Raw genomic sequence first — 15,027 nt, forward strand, 5'->3', positions numbered from 1 at the left:
CATAGGTTTCCATTGTACTTTACACTTTTCTGCTAAATTTGGCCAAAGATGATTATTCACCAACTAAAGTTGTCTCCTCCACGTGGAATTGGTACTGATTCTCTGGTTGGAAAATGGTGATCTTCATAATCTTAACAATGGATTATTATTTTTAAGAACAAAATATATTTTAATCTCCTCTGACTAAAACTGTCAGAAACAAACTCGGTCTAATACTTTTATTAGATATGCTAGTGACCAGGTGATCTCTCTCATTTCCAAAACGTGGACTAAGAATTGTAACTTAAGGAAAAACCTGAGATACACAAAACGAAGTATTTTTACCGAAATTAGATATCTCCCCTCACGGAAAAAAGTCAGAAAAGGTCACATGGTTTTGGAAAAGAACACCCAGCTTTCCCTTGTCATCAGCTGGGAGCACTGGTCTCCCTGGGTCCAGGCATTTAAACCACGGCAAGAAGGCGGGACACACGCTGGATCCAGAACCTCACACCCAATACTACCTACGGATATCTACTTTAATAACAGAGCAAAAGAGAACCTTTTTCCAAATGAAGTCTTCCTTCAGAACAATTTTTCCCAAAATGTTTAATACAGTGATTTTCTGTTTCACGAGAAGACCAGCCTTTTCCCAGTTCTTCCCATGTGAACAGAAACACCACCCTCCAGCCCCCACTGAGGCAGCGCAGCGCGCGGCTCGCAGGGGCAGGGCGCCCGCCCTCTAGGAGCTTAGCACAATCAGCCTGTGGAGCTGGTACAGGAAGGTGTTCTTGCCCCTGCTGCTCTCTCGGTCCGCCTGCTCCATCACCAGCTTCGGATCGACCTGTTGGGGCAAAAGGGCCAGTCAGGCTCCGCAACAGCGCTTTTCTAGACATAAAGTAAAACAAAGTTACACACATACACAGACCTTGTGTGTGTGTGTGTGTGTGCAGAGGGCAGGAAGCACTCCTTCAATGTCTCTCACAACACCAAATACTATACATTTGCTATGCCATCTTTCAATTCGTCTTAACAATACAGTAAGCTTTACTCAGAAATCTCCCATGCATTCTTTTACGTAAACATGAATAGTAACTTCACAGAGGCATTAGAGCATGTGTAAGTTTTCTGAAACCCACCAACCCCAGAGTGAAACTCGGCTTCCTAACTAAGTCTTGCTATTAGCTTCACACCCCCCATGGAGGCTGTGGGAGAGGTGGCCGGCGCACCCTGCACGTCCTCCTGAGGGCAGAGCTCGTGCACGTGCTGGAGCAGCTCCAGTGACTGGTGCTCAGCACTCTGACAGGGAACCCCGTCACGGAGCACGTGGACCACAGGAACGCTGCAGCAGAAGTAACTGTCGGACTTGGAGTGGGAAACACCGCTCCGGGGGCAGCGTCTCACTCCCCCGCCACAGGGATGAGGAACCAGTGCCCCAGCTGGTTTATTTATAAAGACAGCCTTGGCTCTAGGATTGTTGCTGTTCAATCACTAAGTCATGTCCTACTCTTTGCAACCCCATGGACTGCAGCACGCAGGCTCCTCTGTCCTCCACTATCTCTGGGAGTTTGCTCAAAGTCACATCCATTAAGTCAGCGATGCCATCCAACCATCTCATCCTCTGCCGTCTCCTTCTCCTCCTGCCCTCAATCTTTCCCAGCGTCAGGGTCTTTTCCAATGAGTCAGCTCTTCAAATCAGGTGGCCAAAGTATTAGAGAGAGGTTCAGCATCAGTCTTTCCAATAAATATTCAGGGTTGATCTCCTTTAGGATGGACTGGTTTGATCTCCTTGCAGTCCAGCTACCTTCTCCAGCACAATTCAAAAGTCTGAGTGCTTCCTTAAGTCTCACATCCATAGATGACTACTGGAAAAACCATAGCTTTGACTAGATGGACCTTTGCTGTCAAAGTGGTATCTCTGCTTTTTAATACGCTGTCTAGGTTGGTCATAGCTTTTCTTCCAAGGAGCAAGTGTCTTTTAATTTCATGGCTGCAGTCACCATCTGCAGTGATTTGGGAGCCCAAGAAAATAAAGTCTCTCCCTGTTTCCATTTTTCCTCCATCTATTGGCCATGAAGTGTTGGGACCAGATACCATGATCTTAGTTTTCTGAATGTTGAGTTTTAAATCAGATTTTTCACCTTCCTCTTTCACTTTCATCAAACGGCTCTTTAGTTCTTCTTTGCTTTCTGCCATAAGGGTAGTGTCATTTGCATTTCTGAAGTTGTTGATATTTCTCTTGGCAATCTTGATTCCAACTTGTGCTTTACCCAGCCTAGCATTTCTCATGATGTACTCTGCATATAAGTTAAATAAGCAGGGTGACAATATACAGCCTTGACGTACTCCTTACCCAATCTGGAACAAGTCCGTTATTCATGTCCAGTTCTAACTGTTGCTTCTTGACCTGCATACAGGTTTCTCAGGAGATAGATAAGGTGGTCTGGTATTCCCATCTCTTTAAGAATTTTCCATAGTTTATTGTGACCCACACAGTCAAAGGGCTTCCCTTGTGGCTCAGCTGGTAAAGAATCCACCTACAATGTGGGAGACCTGGGTTTGACCCCTGGGTTGGGAAGATCTCCTGGAAAAGGGAAAGGCTACCCATTCCAGTATTCTGGCCTGGAGAATTCCATGGACTGTATAGTCCACAGGGTTGCAAAGAGTCAGACATGACTGAGTGACTTACACTTCACTTCACACAGTCAAAGGCTTTAGTGTAGTCAATGAAGAAGTAGATGTTTTCTGGAATTCCCTTGCTTTTTCTATGATCCAACAGATGTTAGCAATTTGATCTCTGGTTCCTCTGCCTTTTCTAAATCTAGTTTGTGCATCTGGAAGTTCTCGGTTCACATACTGCTGAAGCCTAGTTTGGAGAATTTTGAGCATTACTTTGCTAGCGTGTGAGATGAGTACAATTGTGCGGTAGTTTGAGCATTCTCTGGCATTGTCTTTCTTTGGGATTGGAATGAAAACTGACCTTTTCCAGTCCTGTGGCCACTGTTGAGTTTTCCAAATTTGCTGGCATATTGAGCGCAGCACTTTCACAGCATCATCTTTTAGGATTTGAAATAATTCAGCTGGTATTCCATCACCTCCACTAGCTTTGTTCATAGTGATGCTTCCTAAGGCCCACATTCCAGGATGTCGGGCTCTAGGTTAGTGGTCACACCATCCTGGTTATCTAGGTCACTAAGATCTTTTTTGTACACTTCTGTGTATTCCTGCTACCTCTTCTTAATATCTTCTACTTCTGTTAGGTACATACTATTTCTGTCCATTTATTGCATCCATCTTTGCATGAAATGTTCCCTTCATATCTTTAATTTTCCTGACGAGACCTCTAGTCCTTCCCATTCTATTGTTTTCCTCTATTTCTTTGCACTGTTCACTTAAGAAGGCCTTCTTAGGTCTCCTTGCTGTTCTCTGAAACTCTGCAGTCAGCTGGGTATATCTTCCCGTTTCTCCTTTGCCTTTGATGTCTCTTTTCTCTTGGCTCTAGGATTAGAGCTTACGATTCCTCCCTGGGCTCCTTTCCTGCAATCACATTTTCTTCTCTTCTCTAAATCTCATGGGCAGGAAATGTCACGGTGCCTGGTGTGGGCCCTGCCACACTTCACAAACGCTGTGGGCCGAACCGTGTCATCCAGACCCCCAGTGGCACAGTATTAGGAGGCAGGCCTTTGGGCAGTAGTCGGGTTAGACGGAGGTGCGGGGGAGGCTCTCACGATGGATTAGTGCCCTTACAGGAAGAGACCCCAGACAGCATGCCACCCAGTCTCTGCCACGCCAGGGCACAGTGAGAAGGTGGATGTCTCCAAGCAGGAGGGCCCTCGGCAGAGCCCCACCGTGCTGGCACCCACAGCACCCACACCCGGCCTCTATCACTGTCACAGAGTAAACTGCTGCTGCTTTTGCCACCCAGTGGATGGCACGTCGTCATGACAACCGAAGAAGATGAAAGCAACAGCAAACGTGCCCTAAATGCGCGCCCGACACCCATACCTGTTTTATCCAGAAGTGAAGGATGGTTAGCCTGGGGTCTAACTTTTCACATACAATATACCATCCAGAGGGCTTCCGGTGGCTCAGGGGTAAAGAATCCACCTGCCAATGCAGGAGACTCGAGTTCAATCCCTGGGTCAGGAAGACCCTTGGAAGAGAAATGGCAACCCACTCCAGTATTTTGTTGGGAAAATTCCATGGACAGAGGAGCCTGTATAGGGCTATAGTTCATGGGGTTGCAAAGAGTCAGACACACCGGAGGACCGAGCAATGCACTATTCAGAAGTGGCAGGCTGCCTGCGGGCGCCGCACCGACCGCCGGCGCCGCCCGCTCCGCCGTGCGCCTCTCTCTGCTGTCCCGCATCCTCCACCCTGAGCTCCTCTGAGTCTCTCCCTGAGCCCCTCTAGAGGCTCCTCCCTGAGCCCTTATGAGTCTCTCCCTGAGCCCCTGAGTCTCTCCCCGAGCCCCTCTGAGTCTCTCCCTGAGCCCCTCTGAGTCTCTCCCTGAGCCCCTCTGAGTCTCTCCCTGAGCCCCTCTAGAGGCTCCTCCCTGAGCCCCTCCGAGTCTCTCCCTGAGCCCCTCCAAGTCTCACCCTGAGCCCCTCTGAGTCCCTCCCTGAGCCCCTCTGAGTCTCACCCTGAGCCCCTCCGAGTCTCTCTGCTCTCCCGAATCCTCCTCCCTGAGCCCCTCTGAGTCTCTCCCTGAGCCCCACTGAGGCTTCTCCCCGTCCGTCCTGGGGGCAGGCGGCCCACACCGCCTCCAGTTTCTCACTTACCTGATTCCACTCGTATGGCTTCTCGTACCACTTAGGAACAACCTTCTCTCTTGGTTTCAACTGACAGAACAAACTAAAATTTTAAAAAAGAGAGTTTAAGTCATCTTAATTATATGTTAGTAACTGAAAACACTACTACGATATTTAAAGAGATTTAAATTCTATGTACTTTCGCTCAGGATTATAACGCTAGTAAGTTTTTTAAAGGTCAAAATTTATGTAATTGTGATCAGAGAATATTTTAATCCACTATACATTCAAAAGAGCTTCCCTGATAGTTCAGTTGGTAAAGAATCTGCCTGCAATGCAGGAGACCCAGGTTCAATTCCTGGGTCAGGAAGATCAGCTGGAGAAGGGATAGGCTACTCACTCCAGTATTCTTGGGCTTCCCTTGTGGCTCAGCTGGTAAAGAATCTGCTCCCAATGTGGGAGACCTGGGTTTGAGCCCTGGGTTGGGAAGATCCCCTGGAAAAGGGAAAGGCTAAACAGTATTCTGGCCTGGACAATTCCATGGACTATATAGTCCATGGGATCACAAAGAGTCGGACACAACTGAGTGACTGACTTTCACTTTCATACATTCAAAAGCAGGAAAAGAATGGAGTGACGCGGCCTCTAAGGCTGACCACTGTGCTCTGTGTTCCCCTGGTAACCAGTGGAGGCAGCTCCATTACCGAACATGTCTGTGTCACTGAGTCAAGTTCTGGGAGATGTAACAGGAACTGTTATACCATTTACTCTTAAGCAGCTGTGACAAGCTGGAAATGTCAAAAGGCTGAGATAGAGAATTCTAGCAATAAGAGAATAAAGTTTGCAAATCTTCTTGCACCTCCTTCCTCCCCAACAAGTATAAAACTGGACACGATTGTCCAAGGAACACATCTGAAGGCTCTGGATGTTAACCAAAAGCAAACAAGTTCAGAAGCATTCATTCAAGAAAAACTGCTGAACTCTAGGCAGCAACACTGGAGTCTGCGGAGTTCAAACCTGGGGCTGCTCCCCGCCACACTCACACCCACCCCAGCAGCTTGACCTGGCACTCCAGAGCTCCAGGGGAGCTGGCTGTGAGAACAGGCATGCTCATGGCCAGACTGAGTTCACTTGATGTGCAGCAGAGGGTGAAGCCTCGTGCCTGGCAGCACAGTCAGACAAGTGCAGGAGGAATGGAAGGGAGAAAGCCTCCAGCTCTGCGAGCCTTTGGCCTTGGTCCTGCTTGGGGCCAGTGCAGACCAGCAGACTCCCAGGAAATGCCCAGGGAGACCCTGGGGCCGAGAGCGGCAGAGGCCAGCGGGGCTCCCAGACGACCCCAGGGTGATGGAGCAGCTGCACACACAGGTGCAGAGGAGCCCTACGAAGGCCCCCAGCCTGCCACAGGGCCCTGGCGAAAAATACAAGCCAGGAAAGAGCTTAACACTGCCTGAACTCTAGAAGTACTGTCAACCCACACACGGACCCACCAGCACAGGCTGGAAAACTTGATGATTCAGAGGTCCAAGCACAACTTCTGATCCACCAATGGCTGAGCACTGAGCAATGCAGACACGAGGACAACCCCTAACAAGCCAGGCTGAAAAATAAAAGGAGAATTAAAGAAAAAAGGTACCTGCGGCCTTACAGCATGTAGGGAAACCCATTCTGCAGAATTCTGCAGGGAAGAACCAAAACCCTACATTAATATACTACATTACCTAAAACACTCAATCTCTAGCAAGATATATGAGAAACAGGAATGCGTGACCCATACTCAGGAATAAAAAGGAGAGCAGGCAACAGAGGCTGAGTGGGTGGGCTCGGACGTGGGTTTAGCAGGTAAGACTTCAAAGAGGTCCCTGCAAGCACACACAGAGAATTAAAGCAAACCGTGTTTAAAGAAATAGAGGAAAACACGATGACAATGACTCAAAGGAAATCTCACTAAAAGTTTAAAACTATACACGAGAACCAAAGAGAAATTTTAGAATTGAAAGGTACAGTAACTAAAATGAAGAAGTCCTTATAGGAATCTGTCGGTGTGAGATGGACGAACAGAGAGTCAGTGAACTTAAGGACAGAGCAACGGACGTTCCCTAACTGAACAGCAGGGAGAAGGAGGAGGAAGAAAAAATGGCAGAGCCTCCGAGACCAGCAGGACGACGTCAGTTGTACCAAACACCATACAGTGGAGTCCCCAGGGAGGAGAGAGCATGGCAGGGCAGAAAGAAGGCTTTCAAAGATGCAAAGATGCAGGTGCCCTTTCAACTAAAAGGGCGGGAAAAGATACGTCATGAAAACAGTAAGCAAACAGTAACCAAACCAAGCAGAACAGCTATGTCAGACAAACCAGACTTTTAAACAAGAAAGATTATCAGAACAGAGATTTCATAATGACAAAAGGGCTAACACCTCAGGAAGATACGACACTTATAAATGTAAACGTGTCTAACAGAGCCCCCAAAAGACAGAAACGGAAAACTGACAGAGAAGAGAAATACTCCTATCTCAATAAATAGAAACTGTAATGTCCCAGTTTTGATTTTCATAGAACTAGAAAGAAAATCAGCAAGCATAGTGAATCCCAGGCCACCACCCACCATGGACCCACCCAGCATCTACAGAGCACCCCACCCAACAACACATATATTCTTCTCAAGGGAACAAGGAACACTTTCCAGGAAAGACTGTGTGCCAGGCCACAGAGAAAGTCCCAGTACACGTGGGAGGGGTTATGAAAGACTGGGGTCATTCATGTCCGTGTAACGCCTACAACGGAAATGCATTATACAGTAACAACATAGAATATTTGGAAAATCTCAAAAAATATTTGAAAATTAAACAATATGCACCTCAATAATGCATCAAAGAAGAAATCACAAGGGAAACCAGACAGTACTTTTAAAAGAATTAAAATCAAAATACCACTGATCAGAAAGTATGGGATGCAGCAAAAACAGTAATGGAGGGAATTTTACAGTTTTAAATGTCTGTAACAGAAAAGTTCTCAAAATAATAAAGCTTCTAAGTTAGGAAATTGGAAAAGCAGCAAGTTAGGCCCAATGCAACCAGAGGTAAGGGAATAATTACAATGAGATAAACATTGCTACTGCTAAGTCACTTCAGTCGTGTCCGACTCTGTGCGACCCCATAGACGGCAGCCCACCAGGCTCCCCCGTCCCTGGGATTCTCCAGGCAAGAACACTGGAGTGGGTTGCCATTTCCTTCTCCAATGCATGAAAGCGAAAAGTGAAAGTGAAGTCGCTCAGTCGTGTCCGACTCTTGGCAACCCCATGGACTGCAGCCCACCAGGCTCCTCCATCCATGGGATTTTCCAGGCAGAGATAAACATCAACGAAACAGAAAAAATAAACATTAGGGGGGAAAATCAACAAAACCAAACATTAGTTCTTCGAAGAGATCACTAGAATTGATAAACTTTAGCTAAGCTAACCCAGAAAAAAGAGAGGCAATACACACAAAATCCAAAGCAAGAAAGGGGGACGTGACTTCTGACTATACAGAGGAAAGGGTTCCTGGAGAAGATTCTGAACAACTGTATGCCAACTAGTTCATTTACACAAACTGAGTAAAATTCTTAGAAAGACACAAATTATCAAAACTGACTTAAAAAGAAATAGAAACTCTGAATCGACCTAAAACACAAGAAATTGAAGTAGTAATTTAAAATCTCCCCACAAAGAGAAGTCCAAGTTCAGATGATTTCATTGGTAAACTCAATCAAATATTTAAAGAGATGATATCGATCCTATACAAACTCTTTCTGAAAACAGAGTGGCAGGAAACACTTCCTAAACTCGTTCTGTGAAGCCAGTGCCGCTCTGATACCAAATTTGACAAAGAGATCACAGGAAACTTAAGACCAGTGAATGAGCCTCAGAAACAGAGGGAAAACCCTAACAACAGAAATAGCAAACGAGCTTATCAAAAGAATTACACACTAAGTGGAATTCATCCCAAGAATGCAAAGCTAGTTATAACATCCAAAAAGCAATTAATACACTATATAAATTTTAAAAAACACAATTTTCTCACAGACACAAAAAAGGCATTGGCAAAATGTGACATCCTTCCCCAATCAAAGCTGCCAGCACGCTAGGGACAGAAGAGAACCCCTCCAACCGGATGGAGAGCGTCTGCTGCTGCTAAGCCTCTGCTGAATGCCTCCAGCCACCGCCACACTCAGCGAGTGACAAGGCTTCTCCCTGAAACGGGGGCTGAGGCAAGGACATGTGCTCTCATCACCTCTGTTTAACAACATATTGAGGGTTCTAACCAGCAGAATAAAACAAGGGAAAAATTACGAGCATACAGATTGGAAAGGAAGAAGTAAAACTGTCTTTACTCATAGATATAATCCTGTATGTAGGAAATCCTAAAGAGTCTACAAGAACTACTAGCACTAACCATTTAATAAGGTCACAGGATAAAAGACCAGTATATAAAAATCAATTGTTCATTTGTAGCAATGAACAATGCAAAAATAAAGAAAATTATTTAAACTCACAATAGCATCAAAAAGACAAAAATATTTCGAAATAATTTAACAAAAGTGCAAGCACTGCACACTGAAAACCACAGAAAGTGTTCAGGGAAACTGAAGGATATCTAATAGGCATTCCATCTTGGTGGGCCAGACAACTCAATACTGTTAAGATGGCAATTCTCCTCAAACTCATCTGCAGATCCACCACAATCCCTATCACGGTTCCTGCAAGGCTCACTGTAGACATTGACAAGCTGAGCCCAACTTGCATGTGGAGAGGAAAAGGATCTAGAAAAGTAAAAGCAACATTGAAAAAGAAGAACGAAACACAAGGGCTCACTGCTCAATTTCAAGAATTACTATTAAAACACACATAAGTCAACAGAACAAAACAGGAAGTTCATAAATAAACCTTCACACTCACGGCCAGTTTATTTTGGACAGGTGCCACTGTAATTCAATGAGGGAAAAGAAAGTTCTTCAGCAAATTATGTTGTAACATATAACAAGTGGATGTTCGTATGTGAAAAAACAAACTTCAAAGCCTCTTACATGTCATACCACATTCAAATATCATCTCAAAACGGATCAAAACCCAAACACAAGAAGGTGGTGCAGTGGTGAAGAACCGCCTGCTCGTGCAGGAGACACGAGACACGAGACACAGGTGCAACCCCTGGGCCAGGAAGATGCCCTGGAGAAGGAAATGGCCACCCACTCCAGTTTTCTTGCCTGGAAAATTCCAGACAGAGGAGCCTGTCCATGAGGTCACAAAGAGTTGGACATGACTGAGCAACTGAGCACAAATATGAGAGAGGGAAACAGAGGAGAACACTTGTGTGACACTGGATAGAACACCAAAAGCATACGCCACACCAAAGATGAAGTAGCATCATCAACATTAAGTCTGTGTGTTCTTCAGAATATGAAAATAAAAGGGAGACGAAAAGACAAACTACATGACGGGGAAAGTATCTGCAAATTACATATTCATAAGAGACTTTCAGCAAGCATTTAGAAAGAACGCCTACAACTCAGTAATGAGATGACAATCAACCCAATTAAAAAAATGTGAAAGATCTGAAACATCGATAACCTCAGATCTGCAGATGATAACAACCCTTACGGCAGAAAGCAAAGAGGAACTAAAGAGCCTCTTGATGAAGGTGAGAGAGAAGAGTGAAAAAGCTGGCTCAAACTCAACATTCAAGAAACGAAGACCATGGCATCGGGTCCCATCACTTCACGGCAAACAGATGGGGCAACAATGGGAACAGTGACAGACCTCACTTTCTTGGGCTCCAAATCACTGTAGATGGTGACTGCAGCCACGAAATTAAAAGACGCTTGCTCCTTGGAAGAAAAGCCATGACCAACTTGGCGAGTTCAAAAGCAGAGACGCTGCTGACAAAGGCCCGTCTCATCCAGGCTATGGCTCTTCCAATGGTCGTGAGTGGACGTGAGGTGGACCATAAAGGAGGCTGGGCGCCAAAGAACTGATGCTGTGGAACTGTGGTGCTGGAGGAGACCAATGGTCGTGAGTGGACGTGAGGTGGACCATAAAGGAGGCTGGGCGCCAAAGAACTGATGCTGTGGAACTGTGGTGTTGGAGGAGACCAATGGTCGTGAGTGGACGTGAGGTGCACCATAAAGGAGGCTGGGCGCCAAAGAACTGATGCTGTGGAACTGTGGTGTTGGAGGAGACCAATGGTCGTGAGTGGACGTGAGGTGCACCATAAAGGAGGCTGGGCGCCAAAGAACTGATGCTGTGGAACTGTGGTGTTGGAGGAGACCAATGGTCGTGAGTGGACGTGAGGTGCACCATAAAGGAGGCTGGGCGCCAAAGAACTGATGCTGTGGAACTGTGGTGTTGGAGGAGACCAATGGTCGTGAGTGGACGTGAGGTGCACCATAAAGGAGGCTGGGCGCCAAAGAACTGATGCTGTGGAACTGTGGTGTTGGAGGAGACCAATGGTCGTGAGTGGACGTGAGGTGCACCATAAAGGAGGCTGGGCGCCAAAGAACTGATGCTGTGGAACTGTGGTGTTGGAGGAGACCAATGGTCGTGAGTGGATGAGAGGTGGACCATAAAGGAGGCTGGGCGCCAAAGAACTGATGCTGTGGAACTGTGGTGCTGGAGGAGACCAATGGTCGTGAGTGGACGTGAGGTGGACCATAAAGGAGGCTGGGCGCCAAAGAACTGATGCTGTGGAACTGTGGTGTTGGAGGAGACCAATGGTCGTGAGTGGACGTGAGGTGCACCATAAAGGAGGCTGGGCGCCAAAGAACTGATGCTGTGGAACTGTGGTGTTGGAGGAGACCAATGGTCGTGAGTGGACGTGAGGTGCACCATAAAGGAGGCTGGGCGCCAAAGAACTGATGCTGTGGAACTGTGGTGTTGGAGGAGACCAATGGTCGTGAGTGGATGAGAGGTGGACCATAAAGGAGGCTGGGCGCCAAAGAACTGATGCTGTGGAACTGTGGTGCTGGAGGAGACCAATGGTCGTGAGTGGACGTGAGGTGGACCATAAAGGAGGCTGGGCGCCAAAGAACTGATGCTGTGGAACTGTGGTGTTGGAGGAGACCAATGGTCGTGAGTGGACGTGAGGTGGACCATAAAGGAGGCTGGGCGCCAAAGAACTGATGCTGTGGAACTGTGGTGTTGGAGGAGACCAATGGTCGTGAGTGGACGTGAGGTGGACCATAAAGGAGGCTGGGCGCCAAAGAACTGATGCTGTGGAACTGTGGTGTTGGAGGAGACCAATGGTCGTGAGTGGACGTGAGGTGCACCATAAAGGAGGCTGGGCGCCAAAGAACTGATGCTGTGGAACTGTGGTGTTGGAGGAGACCAATGGTCGTGAGTGGACGTGAGGTGCACCATAAAGGAGGCTGGGCGCCAAAGAACTGATGCTGTGGAACTGTGGTGTTGGAGGAGACCAATGGTCGTGAGTGGACGTGAGGTGCACCATAAAGGAGGCTGGGCGCCAAAGAACTGATGCTGTGGAACTGTGGTGTTGGAGGAGACCAATGGTCGTGAGTGGATGAGAGGTGCACCATAAAGGAGGCTGGGCGCCAAAGAACTGATGCTGTGGAACTGTGGTGTTGGAGGAGACCAATGGTCGTGAGTGGACGTGAGGTGGACCATAAAGGAGGCTGGGCGCCAAAGAACTGATGCTGTGGAACTGTGGTGTTGGAGGAGACCAATGGTCGTGAGTGGACGTGAGGTGCACCATAAAGGAGGCTGGGCGCCAAAGAACTGATGCTGTGGAACTGTGGTGTTGGAGGAGACCAATGGTCGTGAGTGGACGTGAGGTGCACCATAAAGGAGGCTGGGCGCCAAAGAACTGATGCTGTGGAACTGTGGTGTTGGAGGAGACCAATGGTCGTGAGTGGACGTGAGGTGCACCATAAAGGAGGCTGGGCGCCAAAGAACTGATGCTGTGGAACTGTGGTGTTGGAGGAGACCAATGGTCGTGAGTGGATGAGAGGTGCACCATAAAGGAGGCTGGGCGCCAAAGAACTGATGCTGTGGAACTGTGGTGTTGGAGGAGACCAATGGTCGTGAGTGGACGTGAGGTGGACCATAAAGGAGGCTGGGCGCCAAAGAACTGATGCTGTGGAACTGTGGTGTTGGAGGAGACCAATGGTCGTGAGTGGACGTGAGGTGCACCATAAAGGAGGCTGGGCGCCAAAGAACTGATGCTGTGGAACTGTGGTGTTGGAGGAGACCAATGGTCGTGAGTGGACGTGAGGTGGACCATAAAGGAGGCTGGGCGCCAAAGAACTGATGCTGTGGAACTGTGGTGTTGGAGGAGACCAATGGTCGTGAGTGGACGTGAGGTGGACCATAAAGGAGGCTGGGCGCCAAAGAACTGATGCTGTGGAACTGTGGTGTTGGAGGAGACCAATGGTCGTGAGTGGACGTGAGGTGGACCATAAAGGAGGCTGGGCGCCAAAGAACTGATGCTGTGGAACTGTGGTGTTGGAGGAGACCAATGGTCGTGAGTGGACGTGAGGTGGACCATAAAGGAGGCTGGGCGCCAAAGAACTGATGCTGTGGAACTGTGGTGTTGGAGGAGACCAATGGTCGTGAGTGGACGTGAGGTGCACCATAAAGGAGGCTGGGCGCCAAAGAACTGATGCTGTGGAACTGTGGTGTTGGAGGAGACCAATGGTCGTGAGTGGATGAGAGGTGCACCATAAAGGAGGCTGGGCGCCAAAGAACTGATGCTGTGGAACTGTGGTGTTGGAGGAGACCAATGGTCGTGAGTGGACGTGAGGTGCACCATAAAGGAGGCTGGGCGCCAAAGAACTGATGCTGTGGAACTGTGGTGTTGGAGGAGACCAATGGTCGTGAGTGGACGTGAGGTGGACCATAAAGGAGGCTGGGCGCCAAAGAACTGATGCTGTGGAACTGTGGTGTTGGAGGAGACCAATGGTCGTGAGTGGACGTGAGGTGCACCATAAAGGAGGCTGGGCGCCAAAGAACTGATGCTGTGGAACTGTGGTGTTGGAGGAGACCAATGGTCGTGAGTGGACGTGAGGTGCACCATAAAGGAGGCTGGGCGCCAAAGAACTGATGCTGTGGAACTGTGGTGTTGGAGGAGACCAATGGTCGTGAGTGGATGTGAGGTGGACCATAAAGGAGGCTGGGCGCCAAAGAACTGATGCTGTGGAACTGTGGTGTTGGAGGAGACCAATGGTCGTGAGTGGACGTGAGGTGCACCATAAAGGAGGCTGGGCGCCAAAGAACTGATGCTGTGGAACTGTGGTGTTGGAGGAGACCAATGGTCGTGAGTGGACGTGAGGTGCACCATAAAGGAGGCTGGGCGCCAAAGAACTGATGCTGTGGAACTGTGGTGTTGGAGGAGACTCCTGAGAGTCCCGTGGACCGCAAGGAGAGCCAACCCGTCCATCCTAAAGGAGATCAGTCCTGAATGTTCACTGGAAGGACTGATGCTGAAGCTGAAGCTCCATTACTTTGGCCACCTGATGCAAAGAACCAACTCACTGGAAAAGACCCTGATGCTAGCAAAGACTGAAGGTAGGAAGAGAAGGGGAGGACAGAGGATGAGACGGTTGGATGGCATCACCAACTCGACGGACATGAGTTTGAGCACACTCGGAGTTGGTGATGGACAGGGAAGCCTGGTGTGCTGCAGTCCATGGGGTCGCAAAGAGTTAGACACGACTGAGAGACTGAACTGCGCTGTAAGGCCACTAGATTAACTACAATAAAAAACTCACAACCAAGCGCAGGCAAGGATGGAGAAAAGGAAACGGCCACACGTTGCTGGCAGGGATGTGATATGGGAGTCAGCTTGAAAACCAGCTTGTCCATTTCTTAAAAAATTAACAAATTTACCATACAACCTACCACTTCCACTCCTAGATATCTACCCAAGAGAGAAGAAGACACACATCTATTTAAAGGCTGCGTGCCTTTCCAGAGCAGCATTACTCAAAAAGCCTAATACTGCAAACAAGCCAAGCATTTCAACAACCGGTGGATGGGCGGATGAAGCGTGACATACGCACACGGAGGAGTGTGACATACGCACACGGAGGAGCACCCGTCATTAAAGAGGATAAACACATCACAACACGGATGAACCTCAAACACACTCGGCTAAACAAACGAAGCCAGGTTTTTAAAGTCATTAGGTCAATTATAAATAATTTTCAGAGAAGAAAAATCTATGGAGACCGTAAGAGCCCAGTGGTTGCCTGGAGTTTGGCTGGGGACAGGAGATGCTGACAAATGGACAGAAGAACTGCTGCTTCTAAAAA

At 48.0% G+C, this 15,027-nt stretch overlaps 1 protein-coding gene across 2 annotated transcripts in view; it reads right to left on the reverse strand.

Moving 5' to 3' along the window:
• Positions 1–573: 573 nt before the first annotated feature.
• TDRD9 (tudor domain containing 9) overlaps positions 574–15,027 on the reverse strand; it is a 113,663-nt gene continuing 99,209 nt past the window's right edge. Inside the window, exons 35-37 of one of the 2 annotated variants that reach the window (XM_086362716.1) lie at positions 4,761–4,833; positions 3,985–4,086; positions 574–823 (exon numbers count right to left, since the gene is read on the reverse strand). In XM_086362716.1, coding sequence (XP_086218842.1) covers positions 722–823; positions 3,985–4,086; positions 4,761–4,833 — 277 coding nt within the window. In that variant the 3' untranslated portion in view covers positions 574–721. The remainder of the gene's footprint in view (positions 824–3,984; positions 4,087–4,760; positions 4,834–15,027) is intronic. The other variant, XM_086362717.1, reaches the window with a different exon arrangement.

Source organism: Bos grunniens, chromosome 21 (assembly GCF_055505025.1).
Source record: "Bos grunniens cultivar Pamir isolate PY7600 chromosome 21, Bosgru_T2T1.0, whole genome shotgun sequence".
In the NCBI taxonomy this organism is placed as follows: Eukaryota; Metazoa; Chordata; class Mammalia; order Artiodactyla; family Bovidae; genus Bos; species Bos grunniens.